Genomic DNA, 25,905 nt, shown 5'->3' with positions numbered 1-25,905 from the left:
ACTGGCTCCAAGGAAGTGTGTGTGTGTTTCTTATAACAAAGCCATGTTGAGCTGGCTACTATGTCCACTGTGGGGAATCAAACCCCTGACTTTAGCATTATAAATTTGTATACTTCCCACTGTCTAAGTGGGGGATGCTCCAAAGAAGAGTCATAGCCAAAGGTCTTAACAACTGGCCAAGTGGAAAAGAAAACAATGAGTTAAACCTACTGCTACAAGTTTTTTTTATGGTCAAAGATAAAAGACATATCATCACATTTGTATTTTAGGAACATACGTCAATAAGTTTCATATCAAATTGTAGATTATAATTCAAATTTTAGTATTATGCCAATGTTAACGTCTTTATTTAAAAGTATATAATGAAGAAAAATCCTAAATATCAATTTCTGTTTGTCACATGGCATGTTGAATACAGTTTTGGTTCAAATTCCATGTGTATTACGTCCAAATACAAAGTCTATATTTTTTTAATTACAAACTGAAACTAACAACATTGACCAGCTAGAGTGTAAAATAAAAACCTATTTTTTCAATTTGCTGGATATTGCTCATGTACTGAATCAAACACTGAGGCTCTGCCCACCTCTTTCCATTTTTGAAAATATTTGAAATCAAAAGCTCAAAATATCCCCTGGTGGTTTTCTCATTTTCTAGAAGATGGGAAGTTCCCTAGGCTATTCTTGAATCACAGAAGGATGCAGCAAGTGAGAATGTTGTTCAAAAAACAAATTTTTCATTACCCAAATACAGTTTAGTTAGTATGCCTGATAAATTACAGCAGAATTTTGCAAAATTGATTGAGTAATTTATAATATTTGGCTATTTCAAAATGAATATATAAAAATTAAAAAAAAAAATTTGGTTTACATCCTTCACATGTAAAATTTGACAAGGCTTAGCAAATTACAGGAAGCAGGTACATGTATTGCAAGTACAACAAATCATTGTTTTCTATATTCCTTCATTTACTGTTCTGTTTTAATTACTGAACTTTAAAAACTTATTTGTAAACAGTAATAATCTGTATACATAATGTATTATAACACAAGTTTGACTGTATGCTACAAAATACAAGTTCACAAGAACACAGCCAAGATGGGTCATTTTGTAAAGGCCAGTTTTATGTTATTGGATACTGTAACAAGAGTGTACCTGCACTGCATCATTGCAAGTACTGGTAAAAGGTCAATAACATAAAAATAATAAATATAAATAGATGTATAATGTTATGAGAATCAAGCTTTAAAAATTTACATTATAATAAATATAAATAGATGTATAACGTTATGAGAATCAAGCTTTAAAAATTTACATTATAATAAATATAAATAGATGTATAATGTTATGAGAATCAAGCTTTAAAAATTTACATTATAATAAATATAAATAGATGTATAATGTTATGAGAATCAAGCTTTAAAAATTTACATTATAATAAATATAAATAGATGTATAACGTTATAAGAATCAAGCTTTAAAAATTTACATTATAATAAATATAAATAGATGTATAATGTTATGAGAATCAAGCTTTAAAAATTTACATTATAATAAATATAAATAGATGTATAACGTTATGAGAATCAAGCTTTAAAAATTTACATTATAATAAATATAAATAGATGTATAGTTATGAGAATCAAGCTTTCAAAATTTACATTATAATAAATATAAATAGATGTATAATGTTATGAGAATCAAGCTTTCAAAATTTACATTATAATAAATATAAATAGATGTATAATGTTATGAGAATCAAGCTTTAAAATTTACATTATAATAAATATAAATAGATGTATAATGTTATGAGAATCAAGCTTTAAAATTTACATTATAATAAATATAAATAGATGTATAACGTTATGAGAATCAAGCTTTAAAAATTTACATTATAATAAATATAAATAGATGTATAACGTTATGAGAATCAAGCTTTAAAAATTTACATTATAATAAATATAAATAGATGTATAACGTTATGAGAATCAAGCTTTAAAATTTACATTATAATAAATATAAATAGATGTATAACGTTATGAGAATCAAGCTTTAAAATTTACATTATAATAAATATAAATAGATGTATAACGTTATGAGAATCAAGCTTTAAAAATTTACATTATAATAAATATAAATAGATGTATAACGTTATGAGAATCAAGCTTTAAAATTTACATTATAATAAATATAAATAGATGTATAACGTTATGAGAATCAAGCTTTAAAATTTACATTATAATAAATATAAATAGATGTATAACGTTATGAGAATCAAGCTTTAAAATTTACATTATAATAAATATAAATAGATGTATAATGTTATGAGAATCAAGCTTTAAAAATTTACATTATAATAAATATAAATAGATGTATAATGTTATGAGAATCAAGCTTTAAAATTTACATTATAATAAATATAAATAGATGTATAATGTTATGAGAATCAAGCTTTAAAATTTACATTATAATAAATATAAATAGATGTATAATGTTATGAGAATCAAGCTTTAAAATTTACATTATAATAAATATAAATAGATGTATAATGTTATGAGAATCAAGCTTTAAAATTTACATTATAATAAATATAAATAGATGTATAACGTTATGAGAATCAAGCTTTAAAAATTTACATTATAATAAATATAAATAGATGTATAATGTTATGAGAATCAAGCTTTAAAAATTTACATTATAATAAATATAAATAGATGTATAATGTTATGAGAATCAAGCTTTAAAAATTTACATTATAATAAATATAAATAGATGTATAATGTTATGAGAATCAAGCTTTAAAATTTACATTATAATAAATATAAATAGATGTATAACGTTATGAGAATCAAGCTTTAAAAATTTACATTATAATAAATATAAATAGATGTATAATGTTATGAGAATCAAGCTTTAAAAATTTACATTATAATAAATATAAATAGATGTATAATGTTATGAGAATCAAGCTTTAAAAATTTACATTATAATAAATATAAATAGATGTATAATGTTATGAGAATCAAGCTTTAAAATTTACATTATAATAAATATAAATAGATGTATAATGTTATGAGAATCAAGCTTTAAAATTTACATTATAATAAATATAAATAGATGTATAATGTTATGAGAATCAAGCTTTAAAAATTTACATTATAATAAATATAAATAGATGTATAACGTTATGAGAATCAAGCTTTAAAAATTTACATTATAATAAATATAAATAGATGTATAACGTTATGAGAATCAAGCTTTAAAAATTTACATTATAATAAATATAAATAGATGTATAACGTTATGAGAATCAAGCTTTAAAAATTTACATTATAATAAATATAAATAGATGTATAATGTTATGAGAATCAAGCTTTAAAAATTTACATTATAATAAATATAAATAGATGTATAATGTTATGAGAATCAAGCTTTAAAAATTTACATTATAATAAATATAAATAGATGTATAACGTTATGAGAATCAAGCTTTAAAATTTACATTATAATAAATATAAATAGATGTATAATGTTATGAGAATCAAGCTTTAAAAATTTACATTATAATAAATATAAATAGATGTATAACGTTATGAGAATCAAGCTTTAAAAATTTACATTATAATAAATATAAATAGATGTATAACGTTATGAGAATCAAGCTTTAAAATTTACATTATAATAAATATAAATAGATGTATAACGTTATGAGAATCAAGCTTTAAAATTTACATTATAATAAATATAAATAGATGTATAACGTTATGAGAATCAAGCTTTAAAATTTACATTATAATAAATATAAATAGATGTATAATGTTATGAGAATCAAGCTTTAAAATTTACATTATAATAAATATAAATAGATGTATAATGTTATGAGAATCAAGCTTTAAAATTTACATTATAATAAATATAAATAGATGTATAACGTTATGAGAATCAAGCTTTAAAATTTACATTATAATAAATATAAATAGATGTATAACGTTATGAGAATCAAGCTTTAAAATTTACATTATAATAAATATAAATAGATGTATAATGTTATGAGAATCAAGCTTTAAAATTTACATTATAATAAATATAAATAGATGTATAACGTTATGAGAATCAAGCTTTAAAAATTTACATTATAATAAATATAAATAGATGTATAATGTTATGAGAATCAAGCTTTAAAAATTTACATTATAATAAATATAAATAGATGTATAATGTTATGAGAATCAAGCTTTAAAAATTTACATTATAATAAATATAAATAGATGTATAACGTTATGAGAATCAAGCTTTAAAATTTACATTATAATAAATATAAATAGATGTATAACGTTATGAGAATCAAGCTTTAAAAATTTACATTATAATAAATATAAATAGATGTATAATGTTATGAGAATCAAGCTTTAAAATTTACATTATAATAAATATAAATAGATGTATAATGTTATGAGAATCAAGCTTTAAAATTTACATTATAATAAATATAAATAGATGTATAATGTTATGAGAATCAAGCTTTAAAAATTTACATTATAATAAATATAAATAGATGTATAATGTTATGAGAATCAAGCTTTAAAAATTTACATTATAATAAATATAAATAGATGTATAATGTTATGAGAATCAAGCTTTAAAAATTTACATTATAATAAATATAAATAGATGTATAATGTTATGAGAATCAAGCTTTAAAATTTACATTATAATAAATATAAATAGATGTATAATGTTATGAGAATCAAGCTTTAAAAATTTACATTATAATAAATATAAATAGATGTATAATGTTATGAGAATCAAGCTTTAAAAATTTACATTATAATAAATATAAATAGATGTATAATGTTATGAGAATCAAGCTTTAAAATTTACATTATAATAAATATAAATAGATGTATAATGTTATGAGAATCAAGCTTTAAAATTTACATTATAATAAATATAAATAGATGTATAACGTTATGAGAATCAAGCTTTAAAAATTTACATTATAATAAATATAAATAGATGTATAATGTTATGAGAATCAAGCTTTAAAAATTTACATTTTTATTGTCATGTTATAATTTGTAGTTATTCCATGAAGAAATAACAATTTATATTTCCTAATTTTCATGGTGATTACAAGGTTGGTCAAACTGACCAAACACATACAGAGATACAATGGTGAAAATAACAAATAAATTAAACTTTTTTCTAAAACATGATGAGGTGGTGACGTATATTTTACATGTGAAATTTGATAATTTTTTGGTGCATAAAAGTTTTTTTTTTCTTATAACAATAATAATTACTTTGCCTGTTGGACAGTCAACATTCAAAAAGAAAAAAATGCATCAACAAACCATTAATTAAGAAATCCTAAAACTTAATAAAACATGATATTTTGTGTACAAAAGCCTTGTAATGTTTACTAATAATTTGTACACACTTATTAAATGTTATATAATTAAAACTTTAACAAGCACAAACTGTTTATGAGGTTGTTCCCTGAGGATGAGTCTATAATGAGAGAGTTAAAATAATAAGATGAGAAACAGGAGAGAGTGTAGCTCCATGAGAATCCTAAATTTAACAGATGCATCAGTGATCAATAGAAGGAAGACTGTTGACAAGAAACACCAGTTCAAAAACAAAAGAATTGGTGCAGTGAGAAAAACGGCTGGACTTGAGTTTGGGAGAGAAATGAAAGAGAATCATACAAACTGAGGAAATCCCAAAAATAGAGAAAGCAGGATAAACTAGAAACAATAGAGGAATGAATAGAGGCCATCAAGACAAACAAATAAAAATCATGTCATCATGAAAACAATAAAGGTCACAGTGATGAAGTGTGGAGACACGAAGAAGTATATAAAAATAAGACAATGAAGATGAGTGGGTTGTAAGGAAGAGAGGAGGATAAGTGTAAATGGGAAGAATAAAAGAGACCAGAATACAAAAATGAGTCACAAGGACAAGAAGGAAGATGATGACCTGTGGGGAGGTGGGACAGAAGAAAGCTCATAAAGTAAAGTAACCCAAGAGTCATTATGACTTATAAGCAAAATAGATAGAAAATCACAAATATGTGTTATAAACATAGAGAACAGTACCTGTTCCTCATGAGAGAGAGAAGTTCCAGAAACAAAAGCTGGCTAAAATAATCCCAAACATGATCATGCTCCACATAAGACAATTAAATAGAATGATGGTCTTGAACTGGAGAAGAGTAATACAGAAGGGAATCGAACATGTGATGGACAGCAGCATCAACAATGAAGAAGGCCTCAGCACATTGCAGTCCAGTAAAGTTCTCAAACTTATTAAATCTGCTCTGCCTAAAGATCCACTGAAAACAAATATGAGCATGTTGTTATACCATGGTTCATCACAGCCTTACAAGACTGTCGTAATTTCATATATTCAATACAATCCTAGTACCTGGCCATGGACTGATATCTGAAACTTGTCAGACATCCTTATTCTACACAATAAGGATAATAACATCAATTTCATGAATATAAAATGTGCTGTTGAAAGTACCTGAAGAGGAACGACTGAGTTACCAGACATTTGTTTTTTACTTTTTTTAAAGCTCTTATTTTTATTTGCAATCATTTATTAAAGTAGCAAAAAAAAATAAATGTGACAGCACGAGCAAATGAGGTTTCAATTGGGTTGACAGTCAATCAAAGAAATTCAAAAATCACACAACTAAGGACAAGCACTACTGATGACAGAATATGCTTGTGATCCTGTATTAATGTCCACAGGAATGATTTTCTTTGGAGGTTGTGTTACCCTTCTACAGGTGAATGGCTATAGCTTATGATGATTACATCATGGTCAGAACAATACAAGTAAATATATGTAGAGGTTTGGGATTTTGTTCAAGGCTCTGTACACATGTAAGAACTTCCACTGTATTCATACATGATGTAACTGCTCTTAGTGATGCACAGAGGTAACATCTCACAAGTGTAAACCTAAAGAGAAGTTGTACATGACTTGTAGCAACTCAAATATTTATAGTCTTTCAAGGATAGGTCATGTTGTTTTGGAACAATAACCTAATAAAACTCAAACCTTATCATAATTTAAGTTTTAGATTTTACCAGTTTGTTTGATGTGTGTCCATTCCATTCATCATCATTTGTCTCTGTTTTCTTCTTCTTTCTTTCTTGCTCTGCAAAAAACAACTAATTATTAGAACAATCTAAGAAATGTACACTGCCCTAAAATTGTTAATTCTATAACTAGGGGTAGACATGCACAGCTCACTCAATAAATGTTAACATTTTCTTAAAATGTATTTCTGATAGGTATTTACCTCCTTTCATAAAAGGCTTTCTTGACATACACGACTGTTTATTGGTGCAAATTGTAACTTGTCACAAACCTTAATACTCCCACTTAGCTCTGCATACTAATGTGCAAATGCTAATTCAGCAATCATCTACCAAAAAGAGTGCAACACCACCCCTATCACACACTCTCTAATCCTCCAGCTGTTAACCACTTTGATATTAGTAAGATCACATAAAACCATACTAGAAGTGGAAGGTGAGTATATATATATATAACTTCTGGTACAACATGTTACCTCCCCTCACAAAAAGCTAGAGTTCTACATTGAAGTGGAGAGCTGGTAAGAAGATGACTCCCTTTAAGGTGCACTCACAGAAAAACCATGGGGTGTGAAAGAAATTACAAACAATACACCACTTCTGAGTTAGGTATACTATTCATCATTTACACTTCTGAGTTAGGTATACTATTCATCATTTACACTTCTGAGATAGGTATACTATTCATCATTTACACTTCTGAGTTAGGTATACTATTCATCATTTACACTTCTGAGTTACATATACTATTCGTCATTTACACTTCTGAGTTAGGTATACTATTCATCATTTACACTTCTGTGTTAGGTATACTATTCATCATTTACACTTCTGAGTTACATATACTATTCATCATTTACACTTCTGAGTTAGGTATACTATTCATCATTTACACTTCTGAGTTAGGTATACTATTCATCATTTACACTTCTGTGTTAGGTATACTATTCATCATTTACACTTCTGAGTTACATATACTATTCGTCATTTACACTTCTGAGTTAGGTATACTATTCATCATTTACACTTCTGAGTTACATATACTATTCGTCATTTACACTTCTGTGTTAGGTATACTATTCATCATTTACACTTCTGAGTTACATATACTATTCGTCATTTACACTTCTGAGTTAGGTATACTATTCATCATTTACACTTCTGAGTTAGGTATACTATTCGTCATTTACACTTCTGAGTTAGGTATACTATTCATCATTTACACTTCTGTGTTAGGTATACTATTCGTCATTTACACTTCTGAGTTAGGTATACTATTCATCATTTACACTTCTGAGTTAGGTATACTATTCATCATTTACACTTCTGAGTTACATATACTATTCGTCATTTACACTTCTGAGTTAGGTATACTATTCATCATTTACACTTCTGAGTTAGGTATACTATTCATCATTTACACGCCTGAGTTAGATATACTATTCATCATTTACACTTCTGAGTTAGGTATACTATTCATCATTTACACGCCTGAGTTAGATATACTATTCATCATTTACACTTCTGAGTTAGATATACTATTCATCATTTACACTTCTGAGTTAGATATACTATTCATCATTTACACTTCTGAGTTAGGTATACTATTCATCATTTACACGTCTGAGTTAGATATACTATTCATCATTTACACTTCTGAGTTAGATATACTATTCATCATTTACACTTCTGAGTTAGATATACTATTCATCATTTACACTTCTGAGTTAGGTATACTATTCGTCATTTACACTTCTGAGTTACATATACTATTCGTCATTTACACTTCTGAGTTAGGTATACTATTCGTCATTTACACTTCTGAGTTAGGTATACTATTCATCATTTACACTTCTGAGTTAGGTATACTATTCATCATTTACACTTCTGAGTTAGGTATACTATTCGTCATTTACACTTCTGAGTTAGGTATACTATTCATCATTTACACTTCTGAGTTACATATACTATTCGTCATTTACACTTCTGAGTTAGGTATACTATTCATCATTTACACTTCTGAGTTACATATACTATTCGTCATTTACACTTCTGAGTTAGGTATACTATTCATCATTTACAATTCTGAGTTAGGTATACTATTCATCATTTACACTTCTGAGTTAGGTATACTGTTCATCATTTACACTTCTGAGTTACATATTCTATTCGTCATTTACACTTCTGAGTTAGGTATACTATTCATCATTTACACGCCTGAGTTAGATATACTATTCATCATTTACACTTCTGAGTTAGGTATACTATTCATCATTTACAATTCTGAGTTAGGTATACTATTCATCATTTACACTTCTGAGTTAGGTATACTGTTCATCATTTACCCTTCTGAGTTAGGTATACTGTTCATCATTTACACTTCTGAGTTAGGTATACTATTCATCATTTACACTTCTGAGTTAGGTATACTATTCATCATTTACACTTCTGAGTTAGATATACTATTCATCATTTACACTTCTGAGTTAGGTATACTATTTATCATTTACACTTCTGAGTTAGATATACTATTCATCATTTACACGCCTGAGTTAGATATACTATTCATCATTTACACTTCTGAGTTAGATATACTATTCATCATTTACACTTCTGAGTTAGGTATACTATTCGTCATTTACACTTCTGAGTTAGGTATACTATTCGTCATTTACACTTCTGAGTTAGGTATACTATTCATCATTTACACTTCTGAGTTACATATACTATTCGTCATTTACACTTCTGTGTTAGGTATACTATTCATCATTTACACTTCTGAGTTAGATATACTATTCATCATTTACACTTCTGAGTTAGATATACTATTCATCATTTACACGTCTGAGTTAGGTATACTATTCATCATTTACAATTCTGAGTTAGATATACTATTCATCATTTACACTTCTGAGTTAGATATACTATTCATCATTTACACTTCTGAGTTAGGTATACTATTCATCATTTACACTTCTGAGTTAGATATACTATTCATCATTTACACTTCTGAGTTAGGTATACTATTCATCATTTACACTTCTGAGTTAGGTATACTATTCATCATTTACACTTCTGTGTTAGGTATACTATTCATCATTTACACTTCTGAGATAGGTATACTATTCATCATTTACACTTCTGAGTTAGGTATACTATTCGTCATTTACACTTCTGAGTTAGATATACTATTCATCATTTACACTTCTGAGTTAGGTATACTATTCATCATTTACACTTCTGAGTTAGATATACTATTCATCATTTACACTTCTGAGTTAGGTATACTATTCATCATTTACACTTCTGAGTTAGATATACTATTCATCATTTACACTTCTGAGTTAGGTATACTATTCGTCATTTACACTTCTGAGTTAGGTATACTATTCATCATTTACACTTCTGAGTTAGGTATACTATTCATCATTTACACTTCTGAGTTACATATACTATTCATCATTTACACTTCTGTGTTAGGTATACTATTCATCATTTACACTTCTGAGTTAGATATACTATTCATCATTTACACTTCTGAGTTAGATATACTATTCATCATTTACAATTCTGAGTTAGGTATACTATTCATCATTTACAATTCTGAGTTAGATATACTATTCATCATTTACACTTCTGAGTTAGATATACTATTCATCATTTACACTTCTGAGTTAGGTATACTATTCATCATTTACACTTCTGAGTTAGATATACTATTCATCATTTACACTTCTGAGTTAGGTATACTATTCATCATTTACACTTCTGTGTTAGGTATACTATTCATCATTTACACTTCTGAGATAGGTATACTATTCATCATTTACACTTCTGAGTTACATATACTATTCGTCATTTACACTTCTGAGTTAGGTATACTATTCATCATTTACACTTCTGAGTTAGGTATACTATTCATCATTTACACTTCTGAGTTAGGTATACTATTCATCATTTACACTTCTGAGTTAGATATACTATTCATCATTTACACTTCTGAGTTAGGTATACTATTCATCATTTACAATTCTGAGTTAGATATACTATTCATCATTTACACTTCTGAGTTAGGTATACTATTCATCATTTAGGACTGTATAACCAGAAAATATTAAATCATGAAGGGACTTTTTATCAGAAAAAAAGGAGAAAACACAAACTAAGAAAACAATAAATACTGCAAACCTTGATTGTGTAAAATGTTAAAATGGCTATTCTCATGCACCATTAAGAGCAGAAACTTAAAGAAAACATGGGGAAAAACATGGATGATCACATAGAGATATTAATCACAAAGGGAAACAGAGCAGAGAGGATAGGAAAACAGAACAATGGAATAATATGGATAACTGTCAACTAAAGCAAAGTCAGCAAACTGAAAAGGAACAGATAATGCCACGTAATAGCCCACAATAGGGAAACCGAAAGGAGGCCCTGTTAAAAAAAAAAACAATGCAAAAAGGATGGTATTTGATGAACGGCAGGATGGGAAGGAGTAAAAGAAAGGTACAACAGATCAAAAGTAATAAATGTACCACATACACAGGTAAATTGCCATGGAGAAAAAATGAATAGAGTGGAAAGAGAAGGAAGCTAAACATGAAAACTGAGCCTTCAGGAAAGGACTGAACAACGACATGCATGAAGATGGAGTGTAAGATGACAAATGCTGGACTGTCAGAGATAATGGAAAAGAAAAGGGGAGCAAAACCAGAAACTGGTGAAGCAGTGAAAATCATGTCAATTGAACAGCAGGACATTACATAGAGTGGTGTGAAGTATGACAAAGATACACAGAACAAGACAAATATGAAGATATACATATAGAAATTAACCTGACTAATCCCAGTTGAGAGCATTGATTGGGAGAGCAACGGTAATATCCTTCAGGTACAAACATCAGTTAAAGTCAGCCTGTAAGGGACGTGGAAGGGTAGAAGGAGTATCTTAAAAATCCTGAATTAGGCTCCATTGGTCTATCAAACCCCACTGACAATGATGCATGAGAGTGTGACCAAGAGGAATGAGGCAACCACCTTCTCAATGTGCAATTCCAGCTATAAGTGGATGGTGAGTATGTTTTGAAATTTAACATTTTCCTAGTGACTGGGATGATATTAGACCACAAAAAAAGTGATAATATTATCTTTATGAGGTGCTTATATAGAGCAATAAGATACAGGGTGCACTGTTGTAGGTGGAGAGTGTTTATATAGAGCAATAAGATACAGAGTGCACTGTTGTAGGTGGAGAGTGCTTATATAGAGCAATAAGATACAGGGTGCACTGTTGTAGGTGGAGAGTGTCACAAGACAGATACCATCAAGAGCAGTTACGTGTGGTATAAAACACTGAAGCAAGTGATAAAAAATCAGATCAATGCTTAAATCAGCAAAGTTGTAACCTTGGCTGTCAAGCAACAGCTATAACTGGCAGTGATGGTATGTTTCAAAATTTGTGGTTTAAAGCCATGTTGGGCCATGTCAATATCAACAGTTGCTGAAATAAACAGTGATCTAAGCACCATAAATGAGAGGTACACAGACCAATAAGATGATCCTGATGTGAACCCCATGAAAGAAGTAGAAGTACAGGTTGAAAACTCAGTTTTTAAACCAAATATGTAGTGTATCTAATATTTTATTTACACATGACTTTATTCCACCTGCAGATTGAGAGCATCTTAACATAAAACTTGTCACTACAAGATGTTGTCCCATCTAAACAACTTAAAAATAAAACAACCTCAAAGCCAGTCCTTAGTATTCATACATTCATCCACTACAACCCATTCCAAAAACAACCACCCTTTCAGAAAAATACAGTCTTATCTAAAGATAAATCCCACCCTAACAAATTTTAGTCCCATAGTCTCACCATTTTCATAATTAAATACAAAAATTATTATGCACTAAAAATATCACATTCATTAATAACCATGCCTCAATCATATTTCACATGACTTCAGAGATATTAATCTGACTTTATATGGCTCAATCCTATATCACCTCCTACTGGCAACAACACACATCTTTTAAGCCTAATGTTTTATAAAATATCTCAACTTGCAGACAGAAGACAATGAAAAAGAAATTTATTACTTATCAGCACTGGATCTTATTGAACCAGCTTGTACATTTTATCCACTATTCAGCACCGAATCTTATTGAATCAACTTGTAAGTTTTATCCACTATTCAGCACTGAATCTTACTGAACCAGCCTGTAAGTTTTATCCACTCTTCAGCACTGAATCTTATTGAACCAGCTTGTAAGTTTTATCCACTATTCAGCCCTGAATCTTACTGAACCAGCTTGTAAGTTTTATCCACTATTCAGCACTGAATCTTATTGAACCAGCTTGTAAGTTTTATCCACTATTCCGCACTGAATCTTACTGAACCAGCCTGTAAGTTTTATCCACTATTCAGCACTGAATCTTACTGAACCAGCCTGTAAGTTTTATCCACTATTCAACACTGAATCTTATTGAACCAGCCTGTAAGTTTTATCCACTATTCAGCACTGAATCTTATTGAACCAGCTTGTAAGTTTTATCCACTATTCCACACTGAATCTTACTGAACCAGCCTGTAAGTTTTATCCACTATTCAGCACTGAATCTTACTGAACCAGCCTGTAAGTTTTATCCACTATTCAGCACTGAATCTTACTGAACCAGCCTGTAAGTTTTATCCACTATTCAGCACTGAATCTTATTGAACCAGCTTGTAAATTTTATCCACTATTCAGTACTGAATCTTATTGAACCAGCTTGTAAGTTTTATCCACTATTCAGTACTGAATCTTATTGAACCAGCTTGTAAGTTTATACATAACTATATCTTATTAAACCAACTTGTAGTTTATTAGAAATATCTGATTGATTAAATATTTAAAACATCACAACTTATAATAACAAAATGTTATTATTTATACCTTACTCATATAAACATTTATGACACTGTAACTTTTTATTATTATTATTTAAGTTTATTATTAAAGGAATCTTGTTACACAGTTTCACAGATTCAGTTGGACATCTTTATAAATCTTTACAAACACTCAATATCACAAAATTTCAATTTTTTTCTATTTTTAAATAAAGTGTTCTATTTATTGAATGTATAAGCTTCCTTAACAATGATGATTTTAGAACAAAATTACATCACACTACACACATGGTTCTAGTTTACATTTGACAGTTATAAACATTTAAAATTACATCACACTACACACATGGTTCTAGTTTACATTTGACAGTTATAAACATTTAAAATTACATCACACTACACACATGGTTCGAGTTTACATTTGACAGTTATAAACATTTAAGATTACATCACACTACACACATGGTTCTAGTTTACATTTGACAGTTATAAACATTTAAGATTACATCACACTATGCACATGGTTGTAATTTACATTTGAAATTGTTGTACGCATTAAGAATGAATTACTGAATTTTATGTGCTCAAAAATCATATTTTTACCATTTGTCACGTTGTTTCTCATGTGGTAATAGTAACTTTGTAAATGTGTATTTAACTCATTAATAAATCTGCTTCCATTATGAATGTGAGCATTATTTATTTCAATTTTAAAGTAGCAGTCAAGAATTTGTTATTTCATTATCTCTAATAATACTTCTATAATAAACTCACCATGTGAATTATCAGAATCTAGCTCACTGGAATAACCAAGTTGCTTGGAGAGGTCCTGAGTACTAGACTGGTCATTTAAACCCTCAGTTCTTCTTAACAATTAATAAAAACACAGTAAATAAAACTATTCAACACATCCAATCAGGAATCCTTTTATAAAAGTAACACATCTACTTAAACCATATAAAATATTAGACAAGTCATAGCCGAAACTCCAATGATACCAATTGATAAATCAACACATTCTAATTATTGTAGTTTTCATGTTTCTTAAGCCTTATTTTGTGATAAAAAAAACGACTGCCAGTCAGATTTTATTATACCATAAGCTCCATTCATCTACATTTCAATAGTTATCTATATAGTTAGCCTACTTTAAATCATAAGTCATTATAATACTACGACATTAGACTTCATTCGGTTACATTTCAGTAGCTGTCTACATAGTTAGCTTGCATTACATCATGTGCCATTAGTGTACTACAACATTAGACTTCATTCAGTTACATTTCAGTAGCTGTCTACATAGTTAGCTTGCATTACATCATGTGCCATTAGTGTACTACAACATTAGACTTCATTCAGTTACATTTCAGTAGCTGTCTACATAGTTAGCTTGCATTACATCATGTGCCATTAGTGTACTACAACATTAGACTTCATTCAGTCACATTTCAATAGTTGTCTATATAGTTAGCTTACATTACATCATGTACCATTAGTGTACTACAACATTAGACTTCATTCAGTTACATTTCAGTAGTTGTCTACATAGTTAGCTTACATTACATCATGTACCATTAGTGTACTACAACATTAGACTTCATTCAGTTACATTTCAGTAGTTGTCTATATGGTTAGCTTACATTACATCATGTACCATTAGTGTACTACAACATTAGACTTCATTCAGTTACATTTCAGTAGTTGTCTGTATGGTTAGCTTACATTACATCATGTACCATCAGTGTACTACAACATTAGACTTCATTCAGTTACATTTCAGTAGTTGTCTATATGGTTAGCTTACATTACATCATGTACCATTAGTGTACTACAACATTAGACTTCATTCAGTTACATTTCGGTAGTTGTCTACATAGTTAGCTTACATTACATCATGTACCATTAGTGTACTACAACATTAGACTTCATTCAGTTACATTTCAGTAGTTGTCTATATGGTTAGCTTACATTACATCATGTACCATTAGTGTACTACAACATTAGACTTCATTCAGTTACATTTCAGTAGTTGTCTATATGGTTAGCTTACATTACATCATGTACGATTAGTGTACTACAACATTAGACTTCATTCAGTTACATTTCAGTAGTTGTCTATATGGTTAGCTTACATTACATCATGTACCATTAGTGTACTACAACATTAGACTTCATTCAGTTACATTTCAGTAGTTGTCTACATAGTTAGCTTACATTACATCATGTACCATTAGTGTACTACAACATTAGACTTCATTCAGTTACATTTCAGTAGTTGTCTATATGGTTAGCTTACATTACATCATGTACCATTAGTGTACTACAACATTAGACTTCATTCAGTTACATTTCAGTAGTTGTCTACATAGTTAGCTTACATTACATCATGTACCATTAGTGTACTACAACATTAGACTTCATTCAGTTACATTTCAGTAGTTGTCTATATGGTTAGCTTACATTACATCATGTACCATTAGTGTACTACAACATTAGACTTCATTCAGTTACATTTCAGTAGTTGTCTATATGGTTAGCTTACATTACATCATGTACCATTAGTGTACTACAACATTAGACTTCATTCAGTTACATTTCAGTAGTTGTCTACATAGTTAGCTTACATTACATCATGTACCATTAGTGTACTACAACATTAGACTTCATTCAGTTACATTTCAGTAGTTGTCTATATGGTTAGCTTACATTACATCATGTACCATTAGTGTACTACAACATTAGACTTCATTCAGTTACATTTCAGTAGTTGTCTACATAGTTAGCTTACATTACATCATGTACCATTAGTGTACTACAACATTAGACTTCATTCAGTTACATTTCAGTAGTTGTCTATATGGTTAGCTTACATTACATCATGTACCATTAGTGTACTACAACATTAGACTTCATTCAGTTACATTTCAGTAGTTGTCTATATGGTTAGCTTACATTACATCATGTACCATTAGTGTACTACAACATTAGACTTCATTCAGTTACATTTCAGTAGTTGTCTATATGGTTAGCTTACATTACATCATGTACCATTAGTGTACTACAACATTAGACTTCATTCAGTTACATTTCAGTAGTTGTCTACATAGTTAGCTTACATTACATCATGTACCATTAGTGTACTACAACATTAGACTTCATTCAGTTACATTTCAGTAGTTGTCTATATGGTTAGCTTACATTACATCATGTACCATTAGTGTACTACAACATTAGACTTCATTCAGTTACATTTCAGTAGTTGTCTATATGGTTAGCTTACATTACATCATGTACCATTAGTGTACTACAACATTAGACTTCATTCAGTTACATTTCAGTAGTTGTCTACATAGTTAGCTTACATTACATCATGTACCATTAGTGTACTACAACATTAGACTTCATTCAGTTACATTTCAGTAGTTGTCTATATGGTTAGCTTACATTACATCATGTATGCATTAGTGTACTACAACATTAGACTTCATTCAGTTACATTTCAGTAGTTGTCTACATAGTTAGCTTACATTACATCATGTACCATTAGTGTACTACAACATTAGACTTCATTCAGTTACATTTCAGTAGTTGTCTATATGGTTAGCTTACATTACATCATGTACCATTAGTGTACTACAACATTAGACTTCATTCAGTTACATTTCAGTAGTTGTCTATATGGTTAGCTTACATTACATCATGTACGATTAGTGTACTACAACATTAGACTTCATTCAGTTACATTTCAGTAGTTGTCTATATGGTTAGCTTACATTACATCATGTACCATTAGTGTACTACAACATTAGACTTCATTCAGTTACATTTCAGTAGTTGTCTACATAGTTAGCTTACATTACATCATGTACCATTAGTGTACTACAACATTAGACTTCATTCAGTTACATTTCAGTAGTTGTCTATATGGTTAGCTTACATTACATCATGTACCATTAGTGTACTACAACATTAGACTTCATTCAGTTACATTTTATTACAAAATGGGTCTAGTTAGAATACTAATGAAACTTGGTTGTTTTGACTAATTTATTTACATTATTAAAAAATAAATTTGATTAGGTTTTATTTGCTACTGTTTAAACATGAGACAACAGATGTTACAAACTTTTTGTTGATATCTTTCTGGTCTTCTTTAACTATCACTTTGAACTTGAAAGAGTCACGTAACAACATGATGGCATCACCTGGAAGGATATGGACTTTATCATCCTTTTTGAGAATTCTGACCTCTCCTTTAGCTTGGGGTTGATAGAAGCAAGGATTGATGTGGGTCTGAGAAAAAACGTTTACACCTTGAGTGTCATGTAAAACCACAAACTAAACTCCAATAATATATTGTTACAATTAAAATAAACATATCACTGGCAACATGTTGTAGAATTCATGACTGTCAATTCATAGGATATTAACACAGGTCAATAAACAAAATAACCACATCAAGTGTTTTATTTTGTAGAATTCATGACTGTCAATTCATAGGATATTAACACAGGTCAGTAAACAAAATAACCACATCAAGTGTTACATTTTGTAAAATTCATGACTGTCAATTCATAGGATATTAACACAGGTCAGTAAACAAAATAACCACATCAAGTGTTACATTTTGTAAAATTCATGACTGTCAATTCATAGGATATTAACACAGGTCAGTAAACAAAATAACCACATCAATTGTTACATTTTGCAGAATTCATGACCATTACTAGAATAAAGGTAAAACTTTTAAAACAAAATTATGGCTAAAATAAAAAAGAGATTTGTTAATAAAGGTATAATGATGGTATAATAAAGGTATAATGATGGTATAATAAAGGTATAATAAAGGTATAATGATGGTATAATAAAGGTATAATGATGGTATAATAAAGGTATAATGATGGTATAATAAAGGTATAATGATGGTATAATGATGGCTGAAAATTGTTTTCTTCAAGATGACTTTCTTCTTTAAAATTTTAATTTTTAATTGTACACTACAATGATTGTATGTGACAAAAATAAATGTGAATGGAATGTTCATTTTGTTAGGAAAAATGCATTAGTTTAAAAAGTCAACACAAAACTATGACACCCTAAGTGCTGTTTACTGGTGGACATTTCGTTTTCAGGAACAATCTACAATTATAAGATGTATAAGATGGTATGAGATCAGAAAAGCAATTATACAAGCAATCCATTCAAGTGAAATGAATTACAAAAAACACACCAAGGATCTATGACAAACTATGTTACAAAGAGGATATAAAAGTACAAAAATTTAAAAACAAATTGATAAAAACAAACAACACTGAACACAAAAAACACCTTTTAGCAGTGTAACAGCAAGAAAGAGAAAAAGTATATCCTTGTCTATGCTAAAGTAAATCATATTCCATTAAAGAATGGTTTCCCCAACCTGCAAACTTATAAAAACCAAATATTATTTTCTCAAAGAAATGTAACCACAAAATCTCTTGAACATTTCTAAAGAAATTACTTACACAACACAAAATACCATTTATCCATAAATTGAACAAAATGGAATGACCAGTATGTAGGAAAGAGTCTAACTTCAACAGTCATAAATCTTACATTAATAACCTCTGTGTTGCACAATGATTTAACCAATAAGATAATTCTATCACTAAAGCAACTCTCATGGCACTGAAACATATTTGAAAACTAAAGCTTGTAGAATAAATTTAGATCCTGGAACAACTGATTTCAATTCCAATTCCAATCATTAGTTTGTTTCTCATCAATAAAAGTAATGTTTTTACGTCTAAGCAGCATGAACGTTAACATTTTCCTTCACTGAAAAAGTATTTCCAATAGATTATTTCCTTAGCTCACAAAATAGTTGTTTTATTTGTACTGTTCTCTGTATGTGCAAATCTTAATTCACAACTAGTCTCAATGCTACCACCTACACTCACATTTTAACTGTGTGATAGCATACACAATCCTCCACCAATAGGAACACATCATAAACTCTCAGCACAGCTGACTCTATCTACATGACTTTGCTCAACTTCAGTTTGAGACTGAGCAACAGAAAACAACAAAACACTGAAAGTGGAGTGAAAGGGTAGGAAGTATGAAAGGAAGTAAGAAGAATCTATTGGAAATACATTTTCAATGTAGTAAAATGTTAAGTTCAGATATGATATCTTACCTCCTTTTGCACAACAGATAGAATTCAACAGTGACCTAATGGAGAGACCAATGTAACATTAACTGGATGAGGCCCCTTCAGAAAGAATCCAAAGCAAGCTAACTGGGTATGTGAATAAAGAGTATGAAAGAGACATACCCATGGAAGACCACATTCAACAGTGACCTAATGGAGAGACCAATGTAACATTAACTGGATGAGGCCCCTTCAGAAAGAATCCAAAGCAAGCTAACTGGGTATGTGAATAAAGAGTATGAAAGAGACATACCCATGGAAGACCACATTCAACAGTGACCTAATGGAGAGACCAATGTAACATTAACTGGATGAGGCCCTTCAGAAAGAATCCAAAGCAAGCTAACTGGGTATGTGAATAAAGAGTATGAAAGAGACATACCCATGGAAGACCACATTCAACAGTGACCTAATGGAGAGACCAATGTAACATTAACTGGATGAGGCCCCTTCAGAAAGAATCCAAAGCAAGCTAACTGGGTATGTGAATAAAGAGTATGAAAGAGACATACCCATGGAAGACCACATTACACCTGATCCAGGTATACTCTTTACCAGTGAAATTAAATTGTCAAAAAAAGGGTGGAATGACAATTTAAATGAAGTGCCCTCTGGTGTAGAGCTGCAAGGGTGTACAGACTGTAAGGATAAATATGACCTCAACTTGCACCAACAGTGATAGGAATCCTCAGTCCATAAAAAGGATCCTCTACCTCAGATAAGAACTTTCACTCCAAGGACCAGCATCATCATGTGTGCATTTACAATACATTCAACACCAGTACCACCAAGAACTGACACCCAGACAATGGTAGGAAGGCAGACAGTAATGTGGAAATATAACTGGTCCAGCTCCAACCAACACCAGTACTCCAAGGAACTGACACCTGGACAATGGTAGGAAGGCAGACAATAATGTGGAAGTATGACTGATCCAGCTCCAACTAACACTAGTACCCCTAAGAACTGACACCCAAACAATGGTAGGAAGGCAGACAGTAATGTGGAAGTATGACTGATCCAGCTTCAAGCAACACCAGTACCCCCAGAAACTGACATCCAGACAATGGTAGGAAGGCAGACAGTAATGTGGGAAGTTAAACTCCAGTATAGAGCTGGTTAGCATTAGGAACAAATTATCCAGTCCATAGTAAAAGGAGGATACCCAAGCCACTCTAGTGTGAGGATTTATATGACTGATCCACCTCCAACCAACATCAGATTCTCAGGAACTGATATCTGTACTAAGGTAGGAAGAAGGGTGCCTAGTCAAAGGGGTGAAGTGCATTCTAGTGGAAGTTATCTGGTCCATAACTAAGCAGCATCTGGAATATAACATTGAGTCCACAGAAAGAGGAGTGTGTAAAAACCATCTACATTGGCAAAACACTACCACTCTACTCTAAGCTGGAGTTAAGAAAACACAGGAGGAAGCTTCCATGGCCCTACACCCCAGAAGCTAGTAGCTGGTAACTAGTGAGGGCTTCCATATTCCATTGAAAGAATGTGCATGGGGGATTGCACTGGACAGTCCAAAAGAGTGCTACACCAGAGACAGATCAATGGGTAACTCTGAAATTTTATTTTGAAAAGCAGACCTTTCCCACTACATCCAAATCGAGTAGTGGCAGGTATAGGAAACAATCCCCATATGTTTTTATCACATTAGTCCCCAAATGTATGGTTTGTGTTAAACATATTTATGATGCAAAACATCACAAGAAAAACATTCAGCTGATTTCACAGAATATCCCACCTTAACAGTGGCATTATTGACCTGATTGGTCATGCATTGCAAGTTTAAAAATATGTATGCCTGGTCAAGGAGTGCTTGCCACTGAGCAAGATCCACATAAAAAAGAAAGAACCTTGTAAAAAATAATAATATAGAGAAAGCACTATCAACTCATAGCAAAACAATGGAGAAGAAAATCGTCATCAAGGAAAGAGTAAGCCTGATGAATCAGCTGGCAAATTCAACCTGTAGTGAAAATAGGAAAAATATCACAGAAAAAGGAATAATCATTGGGAAAATATCACAGGAAAAGGAGTGGTTAAAGTAGAAATATCATAGAAAAAGAAATGATTATTGGGGAAATATCATAGGAAAATTAAAGTAGAAATATCATAGAAAAAGGAATGATTATCGTGGAAATAGTACAGAAAAAGGAATGATTGTTGGGAAAATATCACAGGAAAAGGAGTGGTTAAAGTAGAAATATCATAGAAAAAGGAATGATTGTTGGGAAAATATCACAGGAAAAGGAGTGGTTAAAGTAGAAATATCATAGAAAAAGGAATGATTATTGCAGAAATATCATAGGAAAAGGATTGGTTAAAGTAGAAATATCATAGAAAAGGAATGATTATTGGGGAAATATCATAGGAAAAGGATTGGTTAAAGTAGAAATATCATAGAAAAAGGAATGATTATCGGGAAAATATCACAGGAAAAGGAATGGTTAAAGTAGAAATATCATAGAAAAAGGAATGATTATCAGGGAAATATCACAGGAAAATTAAAGTAGAAATATCATAGAAAAAGGAATGATTATCAGGGAAATATCACAGGAAAAGGAATGGTTAAAGTAGAAATATCATAGAAAAAGGAATGATTATCAGGGAAATATCACAGGAAAAGGAATGGTTAAAGTAGAAATATCATAGAAAAAGGAATGATTATTGGGGAAATATCACAGGAAAATTAAAGTAGAAATATCATAGAAAAAGGAATGATTATTGGGGAAATATCATAGGAAATTTAAAGTAGAAATATCATAGAAAAAGGAATGATTATCGGGAAAATATCACAGGAAAAGGAATGGTTAAAGTAGAAATATCATAGAAAAAGGAATGATTATCAGGGAAATATCACAGGAAAAGGAATGGTTAAAGTAGAAATATCATAGAAAAAGGAATGATTATCAGGGAAATATCACAGGAAAATTAAAGTAGAAATATCACAGAAAAAGGAATGATCATTGGGGAAATATCACAGGAAAAGGAGTGGTTAAAGTAGAAATATCATAGAAAAAGGAATGATTATTGCGGAAATATCATAGGAAAAGGAATGGTTAAAATAGAAATATCATAGAAAAAGGAATTATTATTGCGGAAATATCACAGGAAAAGGAATGGTTAAAGTAGAAATATCATAGAAAAAGGAAAGATTATCAGGGAAATATCACAGGAAAAGGAATGGTTAAAGTAGAAATATCATAGAAAAAGGAATGATTATCAGGGAAATATCATAGGAAAAGGAATGGTTAAAGTAGAAATATCATAGAAAAAAAAATGATTATCAGGGAAATATCACAGGAAAATTAAAGTAGAAATATCATAGAAAAAGGAATGATTATCAGGGAAATATCACAGGAAAAGGAATGGTTAAAGTAGAAATATCATAGAAAAAGGAATGATTATCAGGGAAATATCACAGGAAAAGGAATGGTTAAAGTAGAAATATCATAGAAAAAGGAATGATTATTGGGGAAATATCACAGGAAAATTAAAGTAGAAATATCATAGAAAAAGGAATGATTATTGGGGAAATATCATAGGAAATTTAAAGTAGAAATATCATAGAAAAAGGAATGATTATCGGGAAAATATCACAGGAAAAGGAATGGTTAAAGTAGAAATATCATAGAAAAAGGAATGATTATCAGGGAAATATCACAGGAAAAGGAATGGTTAAAGTAGAAATATCATAGAAAAAGGAATGATTATCAGGGAAATATCACAGGAAAATTAAAGTAGAAATATCACAGAAAAAGGAATGATCATTGGGGAAATATCACAGGAAAAGGAGTGGTTAAAGTAGAAATATCATAGAAAAAGGAATGATTATCATGGAAATATCATAGGAAAAGGAATGGTTAAAATAGAAATATCATAGAAAAAGGAATTATTATTGCGGAAATATCACAGGAAAAGGAATGGTTAAAGTAGAAATATCATAGAAAAAGGAAAGATTATCAGGGAAATATCACAGGAAAAGGAATGGTTAAAGTAGAAATATCATAGAAAAAGGAATGATTATCAGGGAAATATCATAGGAAAATTAAAGTAGAAATATCACAGAAAAAGGAATGATCATTGGGGAAATATCACAGGAAAAGGAGTGGTTAAAGTAGAAATATCATAGAAAAAGGAATGATTATTGTGGAAATATCATAGGAAAAGGAATGGTTAAAGTAGAAATATCATAGAAAAAGGAATGATTATTGGGGAAATATCATAGGAAAATTAAAGTAGAAATATCATAGAAAAAGGAATGATTATCGGGAAAATATCACAGGAAAAGGAATGGTTAAAGTAGAAATATCATAGAAAAAGGAATGATTATCAGGGAAATATCACAGGAAAATTAAAGTAGAAATATCACAGAAAAAGGAATGATCATTGGGGAAATATCACAGGAAAAGGAGTGGTTAAAGTAGAAATATCATAGAAAAAGGAATGATTATCGGGGAAATATCACAGGAAAAGGAATGGTTAAAGTAGAAATATCATAGAAAAAGGAATGATTATTGGGGAAATATCACAGGAAAATTAAAGTAGAAATATCATAGAAAAAGGAATGATTATCAGGGAAATATCACAGGAAAAGGAATGGTTAAAGTAGAAATATCATAGAAAAAGGAATGATTATCAGGGAAATATCACAGGAAAAGGAATGGTTAAAGTAGAAATATCATAGAAAAAGGAATGATTATCAGGGAAATATCACAGGAAAATTAAAGTAGAAATATCATAGAAAAAGGAATGATTATTGGGGAAATATCACAGGAAAATTAAAGTAGAAATATCATAGAAAAAGGAATGATTATTGGGGAATTATCACAGGAAAAGGAGTGGTTAAAGTAGAAATATCATAGAAAAAGGAATGATTATTGGGGAAATATCACAGGAAAATTAAAGTAGAAATATCATAGAAAATGGAATGATTATTGGGAAAATATCACAGGAAAAGGAATGGTTATAGGGGAAATATAATGGAAAAAGATACAGTAATAGGATAAATTCCATAGAAAAAGAAATGATAATAGAAGAAATATCATAGAAAAAGAAATGGTAATAGGATAAATATCATAAAGAAAGGAATGCTTCCAATGAATAAACAAACAGAAACCATACATGAAAGCAATACAAGTCACATGACAGCAGAAAACCAAGATAGAACATAATATGTAATCCAGATGAAAATGAAGATAAAGGTGGAAAATGAGTGTGAAGACAAATTTTCCCCCATATGTGGCCAAAATTTTGGGCAGTAAAAACCAATCCAGGTAAAGTATGACAAGAGAACTGGGATAAAATGTGCACAAGGTATTATGAGTGAATAAATCCTAACTCTGGAATCTGTATGTCAAAAGACAGAGGAAAAAAGATCATTGAAGAGATATGATATACACATCAGGAATGTATGGGCTCAAATGATGGAAGTGTGAGGGCATAGAGGGCAACAATGAGATTCCAAACAGGAAAGCAACAGAGTGCAGAAGAAGGTGTAGGTAAAATATTGAAATTTCCAAGGTAATGAGGAGATAAGAATGTAAAACCAAGGATTCAAGACTTCCACCTTCATCATCCACAGACCAGGAGTATAAACTCTAGGAATAACTTTATGGTGAGTTGAGGAAAGTCAAAAAAGCAGTTCAAGGTCAATAGTGAGGCACCAGTCCTTGGTCTTCTTG

The 25,905-nt window shown here is 29.9% G+C and overlaps 1 protein-coding gene across 1 annotated transcript in view; it reads right to left on the bottom strand.

The window, feature by feature from the left end:
• The window catches only part of LOC143227574 (uncharacterized), a 49,789-nt gene that overhangs the window by 18,272 nt on the left and 5,612 nt on the right, over positions 1–25,905 (bottom strand). Inside the window, exons 3-5 of the mRNA XM_076459003.1 lie at positions 18,140–18,306; positions 14,788–14,879; positions 7,107–7,177 (exon numbers count right to left, since the gene is read on the bottom strand). Of these exons, the coding sequence (XP_076315118.1) occupies positions 7,107–7,177; positions 14,788–14,879; positions 18,140–18,306 (330 nt within the window). The remainder of the gene's footprint in view (positions 1–7,106; positions 7,178–14,787; positions 14,880–18,139; positions 18,307–25,905) is intronic.

This window comes from Tachypleus tridentatus, chromosome 9, assembly GCF_004210375.1.
Source record: "Tachypleus tridentatus isolate NWPU-2018 chromosome 9, ASM421037v1, whole genome shotgun sequence".
NCBI lineage: Eukaryota > Metazoa > Arthropoda > Merostomata > Xiphosura > Limulidae > Tachypleus > Tachypleus tridentatus.
This window is presented reverse-complemented; position numbering and strand designations above follow the sequence as displayed.